The 17700-nt window shown below is 44.2% G+C and overlaps 1 protein-coding gene across 14 annotated transcripts in view; it reads left to right on the top strand.

Annotated features, from left to right (window-relative positions):
• PPFIBP2 (PPFIA binding protein 2) overlaps positions 1-17700 on the top strand; it is a 302451-nt gene that overhangs the window by 218501 nt on the left and 66250 nt on the right. For 12 of the 14 annotated variants that reach the window (XM_063944500.1, XM_063944499.1, XM_063944496.1 and 9 more), the window contains 3 exons: positions 5720-5812; positions 13870-13981; positions 16894-16926. In XM_063944500.1, the coding sequence (XP_063800570.1) occupies positions 5720-5812; positions 13870-13981; positions 16894-16926 (238 nt within the window). The remainder of the gene's footprint in view (positions 1-5719; positions 5813-13869; positions 13982-16893; positions 16927-17700) is intronic. The other 2 variants (XM_063944498.1, XM_063944503.1) reach the window with 1 other exon arrangement.

Genomic DNA, 17700 nt, shown 5'->3' with positions numbered 1-17700 from the left:
ATTCCTTGCTCTGTAAATTACCCGCTAACGCGCGTTAACGCATGGAATCTGGGTTAAGTTCCCAGAGCTATGGGTTAACGCAGCGCCCACAGTCAGGGCATTTAGGCCCAGGTTTATCAAGCCTTGGAGAGTGATATATAGCACGGTGATAAAGTACCAACCAATCAACTGCCATGTTACAGGCTGTGTTTGAAAAATGTCAGTTAGAAGTTGATTGGTTAATACTTTATCACCCTGTAATTTATCACTCTCCAAGGCTCGATAAATCTGGGCTTTAATGTGGATTTCTGTTTGAGCCTCTCCTGGCTCAAACAGAAATCTGTGTTAACTGCAGACTGCGGGCTATAACTGAATAGCCTCTACAGATGAATTAGCCCTTGGTGATTAACCACAGCAACTGTAAATGAATCCGGCCCATATCTTGTAAAGTGCTGTACTGAAAAGATAGATTTTACAGTGACAGTTTTTGTGTGTTTTGTGTGGTGGTGCTTTCTTTCTTTCTTTCTTTCTTTCTTTCTTTCTTTCTTTCTTTCTTTCTTTCTTTCTTTCTTTCTTTTTCTTTCTTTCTTTCTTTCTTTTTCTTTCTTTCTTTCTTTCTTTCTTTTTCTTTCTTTCTTTCTTTTTCTTTCTTTCTTTCTTTCTTTCTTTTTCTTTCTTTCTTTTTCTTTCTTTCTTTCTTTTTCTTTCTTTCTTTCTTTCTTTCTTTTTCTTTCTTTCTTTCTTTCTTTCTTTCTTTTTCTTTCTTTCTTTCTTTTTCTTTCTTTCTTTTTCTTTCTTTCTTTCTTTCTTTCTTTTTCTTTCTTTCTTTCTTTCTTTCTTTCTTTTTCTTTCTTTCTTTCTTTTTCTTTCTTTCTTTTTCTTTCTTTCTTTCTTTCTTTTTCTTTCTTTCTTTTTCTTTCTTTCTTTCTTTCTTTCTTTCTTTCTTTCTTTCTTTCTTTCTTTCTTTCTTTCTTTCTTTCTTTCTTTCTTTCTTTCTTTCTTTTTCTTTCTTTCTTTCTTTCTTTCTTTCTTTCTTTTTCTTTCTTTCTTTCTTTCTTTTTCTTTCTTTCTTTTTCTTTCTTTCTTTCTTTCTTTCTTTTTCTTTCTTTCTTTCTTTTTCTTTCTTTCTTTTTCTTTCTTTCTTTTTCTTTCTTTCTTTTTCTTTCTTTCTTTCTTTCTTTCTTTTTCTTTCTTTCTTTCTTTTTCTTTCTTTCTTTCTTTCTTTTTCTTTCTTTCTTTTTCTTTCTTTCTTTCTTTCTTTCTTTTTCTTTCTTTCTTTCTTTTTCTTTCTTTCTTTTTCTTTCTTTCTTTTTCTTTCTTTCTTTTTCTTTCTTTCTTTCTTTCTTTCTTTTTCTTTCTTTCTTTCTTTTTCTTTCTTTCTTTTTCTTTCTTTCTTTTTCTTTCTTTCTTTTTCTTTCTTTTTCTTTCTTTTTCTTTCTTTCTTTCTTTTCATTTCATTTGTTTGTATGTATTGAAGGCAGTGCATGGTCTTGTTTTAAGCAGATTTCCACAACATCATCTCATAAGGATGTGATGTAACTGCAGAACAGGGCTCCACAAAAGGGATTTACTCAGAAATTATTTTGTTTAATTTAAATTCTACCTGATACTGCATTTTTCTGGAATTGTATCCAGTTGTTCAAATATGGAATCTGCCTTTTGAGCTATTGCCACTATAATTACACAGATTTAAAATAACTGCCCTTCTTTAGCTACCATGAAAGCTATCGGTGCAATTCAGATCTTTCTAAGAAGGTTTGGGTATGCCCAACTTGTCTGTCCTACTGCAACAAGCATGCGTTTCTGAGGCTTCAACAGGTAATTTCAGGGTTACGAACTTAGTTAAATGGTTATATGCCAATCTCTCTTAATTTGTATCCTTAATTTGAGCAGTTTCAGGAGCAGATACCTTGTGAGCCCCAAGTTGGGATGGATGGCCCATTGAGGGCACAATCCCTCAGTACAGTAGCTAGACATTTTTGGTGCCCTGTGCCAGAAAAAGAATTGGTGTCCCCACTCCCTCCATATTTAAAATAGGTACAGTGCGCGCCTAATTTGCGTGCCTTTATGGGGAAGGGGGCGTGTACACAAAATAGTACTAATTCACATTACACGGCAAAGTAGGGGCCCCTTATACACATTACACCGCAGTAGAGCCCCTGATACACATTGTCAGGTAGAGCCCCTGATACACATTATGCAAGGTAGAGCCCCTGCCAGGTGGAGGGGGGTCGGGAAGGGTGAGGTTGTGTGTGTTGTTGTTGTTGTTGTTGTTGTTGTTGTTGTTGTTGTTGTTGTTGTCTTCAAAATCCCCCCTCCCCCCCCCCTCCCCGGAGCACACAACTTTACCTTACAGTAGACGCTGCAGCAACAAAGCAGGAAGCCGGGGAATGGTTCGAGAGTGCCAGACAGCAAGCTGCAGCACTGCCCATCTACCGTTCTATGTAACACTGTGCCAAGTTGCGCGGCGCTGCAGCTGGTGCAGACACGCATTGCGGCATGGACCTGCAGGTGTTGCTGGCAGTTCTGTGCCCACAGTGCTTAGGTGCTGTGTGCCAGGCATCACTGGCATACACCTGTTTACGACACTGCAATCCCTGTTGAGAATTTAGAAATCTGCATTTGTTCTCTCTTCCTAGCTGTTATTAACCCACTGGGTGCTGGTTAATCCACAAGTCACACATTGTAGTAGTACATATTAGTAGGACATTTATTGTAGGAAGTTACAATGACAGAAGGGTGCAGGTAAACTAGATATGCAATGTACTTTGACAGGACAGGTTTTCTTGGCGTGGCGGAATAACTTCACATGCAGATTACTTTGACAAGGCTGAAAGACTTAGCACAGAAGATCATTAGGTGTGTAAACAGGAATCCAGAAATCTTGGCAAGGCAAAACATGAATCAGAACAGAGGGGGTCATTCCGAGTTGATCGTAGCTGTGCTAAATTTAGCATGGCTACGATCATCTTCCCAGACATGTGGGGGGACGCCCAGCACAGGGCTAGTCCGCCCCGCATGTCAGTCCAGCTTCCCCCCACACAAGTACAAAAGCATCGCACAGCGGCGATGCTTTTGTACTTGAAGAGTAACTCCCGGCCAGCGCAGCACCTGCGGCTGGCCGGTAGTTACTCGTCGCTGCCCCGGGTCACAGCGGCTGCGTGTGATGTCACGCAGCCACTGCAGCCCGCCCCACCGCACTCTGAAAATAGCGGCTAAACGCCGCCGTGCCGCCCCCTCCCACCCAGGGAACGCCTCTGCCTGTCAATTAGGCAGAGGCGATTGCTAGGTAACAACGGCCATCAGCCATCTGGCATGCGCCGGCGCACTGCGGGTTGGAATGACCCCCAGAGTTCCTTTGCATGGCAGAATTGGAAAACAAGAACAGGACCAGGAATCCAGAAAACATTACCATCAATGAGTAAGCCCAGTACTCATTGCTGTGCTCAAGCAGATTTATTAGCCAGGAGTCAGGTGTAGAACATGCTGGTAATTGCATCATTAATTACCTGACACCTGGGTGCAGAACAGAGCCCAGAGAGCAGCACCTCTGGTGGCGGGGAAACATATTGCTGGAAAACACCGCAAAACAGACAGTTCTAACACTAGCAAATATGGGCTTACGAGATGGTGGCTCCTGCCACTGTGAAGTGGTAACTGTATGGTGAGGCTTTTCGGACAGTAACGGGAGACGCCAAACAGTGCATCTCATGAAGTTGACAAAGTAGGCATTTTCTCAGAGGCTGCCTACTTTACTCATTCATACAGTACATGGGGTCGATCCTATTATCCATGTAGGGTGCTATGTGCCGTTGCTGCGGTGTTTAAACGCTGGCAACGTCACCCGATCTCGCACCCTTCGCGGTCTCATTTCTGCCTGAACTAGCACAAAAGTGCTTGGAGCCCTATGGGGCAGGGAGCACTTTTGTGCAAATTCAGGCCGCCGTAAAGTGCTGCTGCGATGATTCGCACCCGTGATATCATCACGGCTAATAGGATCAACCCCCATGAATTGTTGGAAGATCTGAAATCATTGTCTGCGTTACAGTACATTGCCTATATCTGTTAAAAATGATTCTAGACCTTTTTGTGTCCTTATTGGTTAAAAATGATTCTAGACCTTTTTGTGTCCTTATTGGTTGGGAATCCTGTGTTTTTAATGCTAGACCAGAGCATGGAATCCATTGTAGCTGGTGATCCTTTACCCACTTGCATCATTACTTGCATGTACTAGTATTGCGTTTTTCCAAATGCTGCTTGTTCCATTCCTTTGTGATTGACACAAATGGATTATTAGACTCAACAAATACAACAAAGAAATTACAGCACTTGAACACCCTTCAAAAGTGGCTTCTATTATTTAGCCTAATAATAGAACATCTATATGAATCTAAGGGAAGAAAGTTTGTGAATCGTTTAACATCGATGAAAAACTGTTTACAAAACAAAAATATCATAAGAAAAGTCACATTTATGATCTGCAACAATATAAAACTGAGCTGAGTAGCTATTTAATAATAATAATAGAACAAACAGTCTAATGCATATATTAAATTCTAAAATAAATATTGGCTTCAAATAGCTCTGAAGTGAATGGTGGTCAGTGTTGCTGTGATATATCAGAAATAATGTAGCTGTTGCAAACTTACACTATTCATATGGAGATGCTCGTAGTAGATGCAGAGTACAAAACATAACTATATTACCCAGGTCCGGTATTCAGAGATGTTCATAGTCCTGTCAATGCTTGAATGAACTAACTCGTTTCATTGCTCTACAAGAACAACTTCATCAGAGGCTAGGAGCTAAATTGGCTTCAGAGCAAACAGTCACTAATGTAGACTTTCTGAAGTATTATAAGTGCTAATTAATTTGGGGTTATTATATTTTGATTCATGAATAGATTCTTTTTTTTTTTAAACCTACAGTATGTAAAGCGATCAACAAACTAATATTTGTTTTAGATTCATATATGTTTGTTGTCTAAATAACATGAGCCAGTTTTTATTGGTGTTCGGGCACTGTAATAAAAAAAAAAAAAAATATATATAAATATATATATATATATATATATATATATATATATATATATATATATAATTATTTTTTTTGTATTTACCGGAAGTGATAAGGCTACGGAGAAGCCTCCGTGACTCCAGCGACCCTTAGAAATATATATTAATGGCAGATCCCATTTAATATATGTATAGCAATAGCTTGTTTATAGGTCTTAGGTATCTGTGCAATAATATGTGTTAAAGAGTAGGTAGCTGTGGAAGCCTATAGAATCCTAATATTATTAAGTCCAGACCATTATATACCAATAAGTGGTGGTCTTTATTATAAACTACCATATGTCTTAGGTTGAGTTATAGTGGAATTAAATGGTTCCACCAGCTTACTATTTCTATATCCATTTATCCTTTACATTGAAAGCATCATAATAACATGTTTGTTGCCTGGAGCTGTATACTGACTTGCTGAAACATTTCACTTGTAAAACACTGTCACTTGTTCTCATGCATTTATGGTTGAAATTGGTTGGAATGTCTCTAATCACTGAATAGCATCAGACTCAAGTGAGGACAGGTCAGCTCCGAGGATGCGTGAACGATTTAGTGCTGACTTAATGTTTTCTGCATGAGGTTGATCTGCCGATATATCAATGTACAGTATGTGTGTGTTTACATGTGCCGGCTGCGTCTTACACATGGGTTATGTTTCTTGGTCTTGTTCACAGATGCTGCTACAGGAACTCAAAGGCCTAAAAATTAAAGTGGAAGAACTGGAAAATGAGAGAGCACAGTATGAATGGAAACTAAAAGCAACAAAAGTAAGCAATTAATTAGACAGTTTTTTTCCCCCTATTTAGAATTACTAATAAGTATTTTAGTACAAAAGGTGGAAAGCTGCTATCTACCATGGTGGGAGGATGTATCAAACCTCAGAGATAGAAAGTGGATGGAGATAAAGGGGGGAATTCAGATCTGATCGATGGGCTGCCCTGCGATCAGATAGTCGCCGGAGGGGGAAGCCTGTGCAAGTGTGTGATCGCTTCGTTAGCAGAGCTGCACAAAAATCAGTTTGTGCAGTCTCTGCTTAGCCCAGGACTTACTCAGCCACTGCGATTGAATCCTCCTGATTTGGGCCAGAGCTGACGTCAGACGATCTCCCTCAAAACGCCTGTGCCCGCCTGCGTTTTTCCAGACACTCTTGGAAACCGGTCAGTTGCCACCCACAAACGGCCTCTTCCTGTCAATCTTCTTGCGAACGCCTGTGTGACTGGATCCTTCACACCATCCCGTCGCAGGGTGCCGATCCCCGTTGCAGCCATCCGTTGCGTCGGTGCAGTGCGGGTCAGACTTAAGCGCAGCTCAGATCTGATCGCACGCTGTTTGAAAATGTACAGCAGCGATAAGATCTGAATTAGCCCCAAAGTACCAGTCAATCATCTTCTAACTGCCATGTTACAGGCTGTGTCTGGAAAATTGCAGAAGCTGGTAGGTACTCTTTTCTACACTTTATGCTCCCCCTCACTCCAAGGTCTGATGTAGCAGCTTGTCCACTACATCCTGGCAGTGCATACTTATCTTCGGGATTCTGACTGTTGGGATATTGTCGTCGGGATCCTTGATCTCTTCTGGATGCCAGCGTCTGTATTCTGGCGGCTGGCGGGATTCCAGTGTCTGTATTACGGCTGCCGGGATCCTGAACGCATACCATTAGCAGTACCTAGAATTTGCCGGAATTCATGTGGGGATCAAGCTTTTGGCTTTGCGGCTCCGACTCTCCTCCCCGCACAGTTCTGAGAGACATCCACTCTAGGGTCCTTCAAAAACAGACCCAAGACTTTCCTGTGTGCTCATGCATTTCACTAATGTCCCTTTAGATCTTGAATTAAAAAATAAATAAAATACAACCCAAATGCTTAGTTCTCTTTTCTGTTAAGTTTATTTTAGATTTTTTGTTTTAAATGCAGGTATAAAGCTCTTTTGGGGCCTAGTGGGTGAAACATATATTTCTCTGACGTCCTAGTGGATGCTGGGACTCCGTCAGGACCATGGGGAATAGCGGCTCCGCAGGAGACAGGGCACAAAATTTAAACGTTTGACCACTAGGTGGTGTGTACTGGCTCCTCCCCCTATGACCCTCCTCCAAGCCTCAGTTAGGTTTTTGTGCCCGTCCGAGCAGGGTGCAATCTAGGTGGCTCTCCTAAAGAGCTGCTTAGAAAAAGTTTGTTAGGTTTTTTATTTTCAGTGAGTCCTGCTGGCAACAGGCTCACTGCAACGAGGGACTTAGGGGAGAAGAAGTGAACTCACCTGCGTGCAGGATGGATTTGCTTCTTAGGCTACTGGACACTAGCTCCAGAGGGACGATCACAGGTACAGCCTGGATGGGTCACCGGAGCCGCGCCGCCGACCCCCTTGCAGATGCCGAATAGAGAAGAGGTCCAGAAACCGGCGGCAGAAGACGTCTCAGTCTTCATGAGGTAGCGCACAGCACTGCAGCTGTGCGCCATTGCTCTCCGCACACTTCACACCAGCGGTCACTGAGGGTGCAGGGCGCTGGGGGGGGCGCCCTGGGCAGCAATGTAATATACCTATTCTGGCTAAAATATATCACATATAGCCCCTGGGGCTATATGGATGTATTTAACCCCTGCCAGGTTCCAAAAAAACCGGGAGAAGAAGCCCGCCGAAAAGGGGGCGGGGCCTATTCTCCTCAGCACACAGCGCCATTTTCCTGCCCAGCTCCGCTGCGAGGTAGGCTCCCAGGACTCTCCCCTGCACTGCACTACAGAAACAGGGTAAAAACAGAGAGGGGGGGCACTTATTGGCGATATTTATAATATTTGAGCTGCTATAAAGGGAACACACTTATTAAGGTTGTCCCTATATATATTTATAGCGCTTGGGTGTGTGATGGCAAACTCTCAATCTGTCTCCCCAAAGGGCTAGTGGGGTCCTGTCTTCTATCAGAGCATTCCCTGTGTGTCTGCTGTGTATCGGTACGTGTGTGTCGACATGTATGAGGACGATGTTGGCGTGGAGGCGGAGCAATTGCCTGTAATGGTGATGTCACCCCCTAGGGAGTCGACACCATAATGGATGGCTTTGTTTATAGAATTAAGGGATAGTGTCAGCACGCTACAAAAGTCGGTTGACGACATGAGACAGCCGGCAAACCAGTTAGTACCTGTCCAGGCGTCTCAGACACCGTCAGGGGCTGTAAAACGCCCTTTACCTCAGTCGGTCGACACAGACCCAGACACTGACACTGAATCCAGTGTCGACGGTGAAGAAACAAACGTATTTTCCAGTAGGGCCACACGTTATATGATCACGGCAATGAAGGAGGCTTTGCATATCTCTGATACTGCAAGTACCACAAAAAGGGGTATTATGTGGGGTCTGAAAAAACTACCTGTAGTTTTTCCTGAATCAGAGGAATTGAATGACGTGTGTGATGAAGCGTGGGTTACCCCTGATATAAAACTGCTAATTTCAAAGAAGTTATTGGCATTATACCCTTTCCCGCCAGAGGTTAGGGCGCGCTGGGAAACACCCCCTAGGGTGGACAAGGCGCTCACACGTTTATCCAAACAAGTGGCGTTACCGTCTCCTGATACGGCCGCCCTCAAGGATCCAGCTGATAGGAGGCTGGAAAATACTCTAAAAAGTATATACACACATACTGGTGTTATACTGCGACCAGCAATCGCCTCAGCCTGGATGTGCAGTGCTGGGGTGGCTTGGTCGGATTCCCTGACTGAAAATATTGATACCCTGGATAGGGACAGTATTTTATTGACTATAGAGCAATTAAAGGATGCGTTCCTTTATATGCGAGATGCACAGAGAGATATCTGCACTCTGGCATCAAGAGTAAGTGCGATGTCCATATCTGCCAGAAGAAGTCTATGGACACGACAGTGGTCAGGCGATGCGGATTCCAAACGGCATATGGAAGTATTGCCGTATAAAGGAGAGGAATTATTTGGGGTCGGTCTATCGGATTTGGTAGCCACGGCAACAGCCGGGAAGTCCACCTTTTTACCTCAAGTCCCCTCCCAACAGAAAAAGCCGCAGTCTTTTCAGCCGCAGTCCTTTCATTCCTATAAGAACAAGCGAGCAAAAGGATATTCATATTTGCCCCGAGGCAAAGGAAAGGGTAAGAGACTGCACCAAGCAGCCCCTTCCCAGGAGCAGAAGTCCTCCCCGGCTTCTGCAAAGGCCTCAGCATGACGCTGGGACCTTACAAGCGGACTCAGGGGCGGTGGGGGGTCGCCTCAAGAATTTCAGCGCACAGTGGGCTCACTCGCAGGTGGACCCCTGGATCCTGCAGGTAGTATCTCAGGGTTACAGGTTGGAATTCGAGAAGTCTCCCCCTCGCCGGTTCCTAAAGTCTGCTTTGCCAACGTCTCCCTCCGACAGGGCGACGGTATTGGAAGCCATTCACAAGCTGTATTCTCAGCAGGTGATAGTCAAGGTACCCCTTCTACAACAGGGAAAGGGGTATTACTCCACGCTATTTGTGGTACCGAAGCCGGACGGCTCGGTAAGACCTATTCTAAATCTGAAATCTCTGAACCTGTACATACATAAATTCAAGTTCAAGATGGAGTCACTCAGAGCAGTGATAGCGAATCTGGAAGAAGGGGACTTCATGGTGTCCCTGGACATAAAGGATGCTTACCTTCATGTCCCAATTTGCCCTTCACACCAAGGGTACCTCAGGTTCGTGGTACAAAACTGTCATTATCAGTTTCAGACGCTGCCGTTTGGATTGTCCACGGCACCCAGGGTCTTTACCAAGGTAATGGCCGAAATGATAATTCTTCTTCGAAGAGAAGGCGTATTAATTATCCCTTACTTGGACGATCTCCTGATAAGGGCAAGATCCAGAGAACAGCTGGAGGTCGGAGTAGCACTAACTCAAGTAGTGCTCCAACAGCACGGGTGGATTCTGAATTTTCCAAAATCCCAACTGATCCCGACGACACGTCTGCTGTTCCTAGGGATGATTCTGGACACTGTTCAGAAAAAGGTATTTCTTCCGGAGGAGAAAGCCAGGGAGTTATCCGAACTAGTCAGGAACCTCCTAAAACCAGGGACAGTGTCTGTGCATCAATGCACAAGAGTCCTGGGAAAAATGGTGGCTTCTTACGAAGCGATTCCATTCGGCAGATTCCATGCACGAATTTTTCAGTGGGATCTGCTAGACAAATGGTCCGGATCGCATCTGCAGATGCATCAGCGGATAAAATTGTCGACAAGGACAAGGGTCTCTCTGCTATGGTGGTTGCAGAGTACTCATCTGTTAGAGGGACGCAGATTCGGTATACAGAACTGGGTCCTAGTGACCACGGATGCCAGCCTGAGAGGCTGGGGAGCGGTCACACGAGGAAGAAACTTCCAGGGCGTGTGGTCAAGCCTGGAAACGTCTCTTCACATAAATATACTGGAGCTAAGAGCAATCTACAATGCTCTAAGCCTGGCAAAACCTCTGCTTCAGGGTCAGCCGGTGTTGATCCAGTCGGACAACATCACGGCAGTCGCCCACGTAAACAGACAGGGCGGCACAAGAAGCAGGAGGGCAATGGCAGAAGCTGCAAGGATTCTTCGCTGGGCGGAAAATCATGTGATAGCACTGTCAGCAGTGTTCATTCCGGGAGTGGACAACTGGGAAGCAGACTTCCTCAGCAGACACGATCTTCACCCGGGAGAGTGGGGACTTCATCCAGAAGTCTTCCACATGATTGTGGTCCATTGGGAAAGACCAATGGTGGACATGATGGCGTCCCGCCTCAACAAAAAACTGGACAGGTATTGCGCCAGGTCAAGAGACCCTCAGGCAATAGCTGTGGACGCTCTGGTAACACCATGGGTGTACCAGTCAGTGTATGTGTTCCCTCCTCTGCCTCTCATACCCAAGGTACTGAGAATTATACGGCAAAGGGGAGTAAGAACGATACTCGTGGCTCCGGACTGGCCAAGAAGGACTTGGTACCCGGAACTTCAGGAGATGCTCACGGAAGATCCGTGGCCTCTACCTCTAAGAAGGGACCTGCTTCAGCAGGGACCGTGTCTATTCCAAGACTTACCGCGGCTGCGTTTGACGGCATGGCGGTTGAACGCCGGATCCTAAGGGAAAAAGGCATTCCGGAAGAGGTCATCCCTACCCTGGTTAAAGCCAGGAAGGAGGTGACTGCACAACATTATCACCGCATTTGGAGAAAATATGTTGCATGGTGTGAGGCCAGGAAGGCCCCGACAGAGGAATTTCAACTGGGTCGATTCCTACATTTCCTGCAAACAGGATTATCTATGGGCCTCAAATTAGGGTCCATTAAGGTTCAAATTTCGGCCCTGTCGATATTCTTCCAGAAAGAATTGGCTTCAGTTCCTGAAGTTCAGACTTTTGTAAAAGGAGTACTACATATACAGCCCCCGGTTGTGCCCCCAGTGGCACCGTGGGATCTCAATGTAGTTTTGGATTTTCTCAAATCCCATTGGTTTGAGCCACTCAAATCGGTAGATTTGAAATATCTTACATGGAAAGTAACCATGCTACTGGCTCTGGCTTCAGCCAGGAGAGTGTCAGAATTGGCAGCTTTATCATACAAAAGCCCATATCTGATTTTCCATTCGGACAGGGCAGAATTGAGGACGCGTCCTCATTTTCTGCCTAAGGTGGTATCAGCGTTTCACCTGAACCAGCCTATTGTGGTGCCTGCGGCTACTAGCGATTTGGAGGATTCCAAGTTGCTGGACGTTGTCAGAGCATTGAAAATATATATTTCAAGGACGGCTGGAGTCAGAAAATCTGACTCGCTGTTTATACTATATGCACCCAACAAGCTGGGTGCTCCTGCTTCTAAGCAGACGATTGCTCGTTGGATTTGTAGCACAATTCAACTGGCACATTCTGTGGCAGGTTTGCCACAGCCTAAATCTGTCAAGGCCCACTCCACAAGGAAGGTGGGCTCATCTTGGGCGGCTGCCCGAGGGGTCTCGGCATTACAACTCTGCCGAGCAGCTACGTGGTCAGGGGAGAACACGTTTGTAAAATTCTACAAATTTGATACCCTGGCTAAGGAGGACCTGGAGTTCTCTCATTCGGTGCTGCAGAGTCATCCGCACTCTCCCGCCCGTTTGGGAGCTTTGGTATAATCCCCATGGTCCTGACGGAGTCCCAGCATCCACTAGGACGTCAGAGAAAATAAGATTTTACTTACCGATAAATCTATTTCTCGTAGTCCGTAGTGGATGCTGGGCGCCCATCCCAAGTGCGGATTGTCTGCAATACTTGTACATAGTTATTGTTACAAAAAAATCGGGTTGTTTATTGTTGTGAGCCATCTTTTCAGAGGCTCCTACGTTATCATACTGTTAACTGGGTTCAGATCACAAGTTGTACGGTGTGATTGGTGTGGCTGGTTTGAGTCTTACCCGGGATTCAAAATCCTTCCTTATTGTGTACGCTCGTCCGGGCACAGTATCCTAACTGAGGCTTGGAGGAGGGTCATAGGGGGAGGAGCCAGTACACACCACCTAGTGGTCAAACTTTTAAATTTTGTGCCCTGTCTCCTGCGGAGCCGCTATTCCCCATGGTCCTGACGGAGTCCCAGCATCCACTACGGACTACGAGAAATAGATTTATCGGTAAGTAAAATCTTATTTTTCTGTATTCTGTAAAGGCTACTACTTTTGTCATATTTTTTATTTATTTTTTTGCTTAATACCCTACGCCTGTGGTTCTCAAACTGTGTTCCTAACTTCCTAGCAGTGGGGAGAGGCAGGTGAGGCAGAGCCTTTCCTGTCATACTAACATGTAAACCAGAGGTTTGACTATATAAAGTATATGGAAAATACAAATAATATATTAGAAATATCTTCTTTGTATTATTCTAATAATTTTTATAGATCAAACACTGGAGTAAAATGTCTATGGCCTAACTTTTCTGCACATCTCCGATCAAATCTCACCAAATTTTCAGCAGTATTACAGTATGCTGCTGCACCTGTGTATAATGACCACATAGCCCCTTTGGTCCATATTTGTGTGTGTGTGTGTGTGTGTGTGTGTGTGTGTGTGTGTGTGTGTGTGTGTGTGTGTGTGTGTGTGTGTGAAAATCTGAGTCTGGTATTAGCCAGTGCCTCCTGAGCTATTTAGCTCACCGCACGTCCCTGGGGCCTCTGGGTACTTGCAGGGGTGCCCTGGGTTGGTGGTCTAGGACCAATTCAAATTATTTATGGTGAGTGTAATAGACAATACCAGTGCTTTTGGATTCCAATTATAAAATATGTGGACAAACAGAGGAGAATCCTGTCCTTCACTACACAATTGAACATAAGGATGACCTATAAACACAATTTACTTAATTTTATATTTTTTTCAGAATTTTTCAATATGAATCTTTTGGCCTATGGGGTACCGTGAAAAAATGTTGATACTCTAGGGTGCAGTGATTCAAAAAAGTTTGAGAACCACTGCCCTACGCTGTGTTTGAAAGCTCCTACACAGCTCAAGTTTTGTAGAACTTCTCCCCATGGGAATCTGATTTATAAGTTTTTAGCACTTGTTCTCCATCGCTTAACGACATACAGTATACAATATAATTGCTTTCATATTGGACTTTGTTGGAAGGTGGTGATTATTAATATATAGAATGTTGACCAATAGTATTTGTCACGGCCAAATCTGCTCAAAGTACACAGCACTTCGTTTTATGAATATTTTTTTTTATTAACCATAGCCAGATGTGCTGTGTTATTATCACCTTGTGCTCTTCCTAATATGGTCCCGCTGTCTGTCTTATCTTGTGGCACAAGCGCTGTCTTTTCATATTGTATTTATTTTCATTCCATATTTATCTCTGTTTTCCAGGCTGAAATTGCACAACTGCAGGAGAAGCTGGCTTTGAAAGATGCTGAAATAGCTCGCCTGCAAAGCCAAGTATCCTCAAGAACCACTGCTCAAAATGAATCTTCTGAGAGAGGTAATGTGCATTATATGTTGTCCCATTCTGTATTGTAGAGTTCATTCTAGCACCCTGGACCTAATCATTGAGCAGGGCATATTTTAATTTTGCAGGGCAAAAGTTTATACCTGTAGCGATACATCACGTCTAAAATGTTGCCCTTCAAAATTAAAATATGTGCTAGAATGTACACACTGAGGGAAAGCTCTAAACTCACTATGTTAGTGACAATAAATAGCAAAATGAGTAAGTGCTGGTTATTAAGCCATTGGGTGTTCTTCCGAGTTGTTAGCAATTGGGCAAAACCATGTGCACTGCAGGTGGGGCAGATGTACCATGTGTAGAGAGAGAGAGTTAGATTTGGGTGGGTTATTTTGTTTCTGTGCAGGGTAAATACTGGCTGCTTTTTATTACATTGCAATTTAGATTTTAGTTTTGAACACACCCCACCCAAATCTAACTCCCTCTGCACATTTTACATCTGCCCCACCTACAGTGCACATGGTTTTGCCCAATTGCTAACTTTTTTGGTTTTCTATCAACTCTGAATAACCCCCATTGTCTAAGCTATAGAAGGTTCCAAGTACTCCAATGGAACTCGTAATTTTCCTTAACCTAATCTCTGTGTATAACGAATAGCTGCCAATATCACCTACATTAAGATCCACTAAATATGTCACATAAACAAACGGTCCTAGGTTCTCCGTATGACCCAGTGAGTCTGATGCTAGTTTTAACAGTCCTGGCAGTTTGACCTGGTTTAGGCAGGGCCGTCTTTTCGTATGGGCTCTTGCCCAAGGGCCCCAGGAGTAAAAGGGCCCTAGACTGATAGCTGAGGGTCCCCTCTTTCCAGGGGTACCAGATTTTTGAAAACCGGCCCTGGGGATCCAGAGATATCCGACTTCAAAGCAGTGGTCCCCATCCAAGCCTGTTAATTGTTCTTCCCAGCCAGATATCTCGGGTTCTGTCTGACTTATAGTTTTTCTGAGGGTATACTACAAAAGCTGGGACTCTCCCCTTTTAGTAGACACAAACAGCTTGTCTCTACTGTGCCCAGAACCAGAGATATCAGTTTTCAAGCAGCTGGTCCCTGCTCCAGCTCCACACTCCTAATATGCAGTTTTATATTTTTGTTGGTGGATTGCTCTGGTTCCTGAAGTCTGATCCCCAAGTCCCCAGTACCTCCTGAAAGGTGGCACTCTCTAGTTTTTTTTATCCCATTAAAGCTAAGCAATCTATTTCCAGGAACTGGAGATATCTGCAATAATGCAAGCTGCCCTGACCCCCGGAAAATGATGAATATTTAGCCCACTCCACTATCCACCCCTCCCCTGTGTATTAAATACCCCCTACCACCCTGGAAGTCATGTACCAGGGCCCCTTCATTCAGCACAATGTCCCCTTCTACAGTTTAGTGTTCTCCTTCCCGCCCCATATGTGCAGTAAAGGAGTAATTAGCAGAAATTATTTCTCCAGGTCCTACATGCTGAGCGAAAGATAGAACCCCCCTACCACCCGCGGAACATCAAAGCTGCCGCTGATAGCACCCCCCATCCCTACCGCTGATGGGTGGGTAGGGGCCCCAGTGCATTGCTGTGCCCAGGGGCCTACACTGCTGCTAAGACGGCTCTGGGTTTAGGTTCCAATCGGAGGACCATATGCAGGCTACGAACGGGCTCCCCACTTCTCCGGTGGTGCAGTAGACTCTGGCGCTGTGCAAGCGCAGGCCTCCAGGAACATGGCACCCGCAACGCATTCCCAGGGACATCTCTATTGCGTATGCGCAAATCACCTTTAAATGCCCGCTGAGGACATTTTCCCAGTGATATTTGCATCTCTGCAGCCAGCATCGGGCCGATTGTGCAGATTATGCGGTGTGTGGGCCCCCCTGGACTCGGGGTCCTGTGTGCACTGCACAATTTGCACCTATTATAGATAAGCCAGTGGTTCCCATGTGTTACCAGCCATAAGACGTGCAAGTTTCTAGGTTCCCCATACAGTAGGTACACCGTCAGCATGGCAATATACCTTCTTCACCTAACCTGCCATACCTGTCCAAGGAAGTGTACCAGGTTTCCTGCCAGCAAGACATACTGTACGTCCAGTAATATTTGTTCTAAGCACTGCCAAGTCTAAACCTTAAGAATATTACTAGAATTTTGTTTTTCCCAACCAGTAAAGGTCTGCACCAAAGACCCCCAATTCAGCAGACCTAAGCAGAGGCGAGGACAATTTATGACTGTAAGGAACCCACTCTCAGTGTTGTGGAACCTCTTGGCAACATGCTCCATCTGGCCTTGTTCAGAATAAGTCTTCTCTCTGCTCTGTGGGACTTAAGGGGCCTGCACACGGTGCGATATTAACTACCAATACGGACTATATAGTCCATATCGGTAGAAAACATAGTACATATCGCACCGTGTGGAAACAACTTGTGATGCCGAAGCGTGGTCCCATGGGATTGGCATCGCAAGGAAAAATAGACTCTGCATTCAGGCCAATATTGAAGGTCCATGCCTCTGGGCAAATCGTATAGTCCATATCAGCCGTAACCTGAATCGCACCGTGTTCACCTGGCATTAGAGATGAAGGTGACTCTACATTGCCAGGCCCAGCTCTCCTGCCTGCCCTGTAGCTATTGTACCCTCTATAAATCTGCCCCTGATCATTAGACCTGATTTGAGTTCCTCTTGGAATAAGAATTTGCTATCTGCTCTGTGTCTCCCTCCATACCACCCATAACAGTTGGTCTAGTGGTTTCTGCAGCACTGCATGGGAGAAGGGTATGACAGAGATAGGGGGTATATAACATCCCAAATGTGAACTGAAGAATAAATCACCATTATTTTCATAAGAATAAACAATGCATATTTTACATAAAGATGTAACTTTGCATTATTTTGCTTTCTTTACCTTTTCCCATCACGTAGAAGAAGTATTTAGGAGGAGGATAAAAGAGAAACGTAAGCCATTGTCCTTTTTCATTATTGTCCGCCCGTTGTCTATAATGCTACATTGTTGCAATAACCTTTGTTCTATGTCACTGATTGCAATGTACTAGCAGCAAACAGGCCGCTAACATTAACGTGCTTCCTTCTACCCTCTCTCCCCCTGACTCTGCAAAATCACTTTAGTAAGCGTTGGTGAGTTCATGTCATGGGTTTCAAACATCTGGAATTAGCAATGTAGCTGAAATTCGTGTGTGTGTGTGTGTGTGTGTGTGTGTGTGTGTGTGTATGTTATATTATATACCTCAGAAATAGCTGTGTAAAGAATTTTGACTAACTTCATCTAAAAATAAGTAAAATAACATAGTATGTGTGTGTGTGTGTGTGTGTGTGTGTGTATGTGTGTATATATATATATATATATATATATATATACACACTACTGTGCATTAGTTTTAGGCAGGTGTGGATATAATGCAGTAAAGTATGAATGCTTTCAAAATTAGAAGTGTCAATAATTTATTTTTATCAATTAACATAATGCAAAGTGACTGAACAAAAGAGAAATCTAAATTAAATCAATGTTTGGTGTGACCACACTTTGCATTTAAAACAGCATCAATTCTTCTAGGTACACTTGCACACAGTTTTTGCAGGAACTCGACAGGGAGGTTGTTCTAACCATCTTGGAGAACTAACCACAGATCTTCTGTGGATGTAGGCTTGCTCAAATCCTTCTGTCTCTTCGTGTAAACCCACAGACTCGATGTTGAGATTAGGGCTCTTTGG

Source organism: Pseudophryne corroboree, chromosome 11, assembly GCF_028390025.1.
Source record: "Pseudophryne corroboree isolate aPseCor3 chromosome 11, aPseCor3.hap2, whole genome shotgun sequence".
In the NCBI taxonomy this organism is placed as follows: Eukaryota; Metazoa; Chordata; class Amphibia; order Anura; family Myobatrachidae; genus Pseudophryne; species Pseudophryne corroboree.
This window is presented reverse-complemented; position numbering and strand designations above follow the sequence as displayed.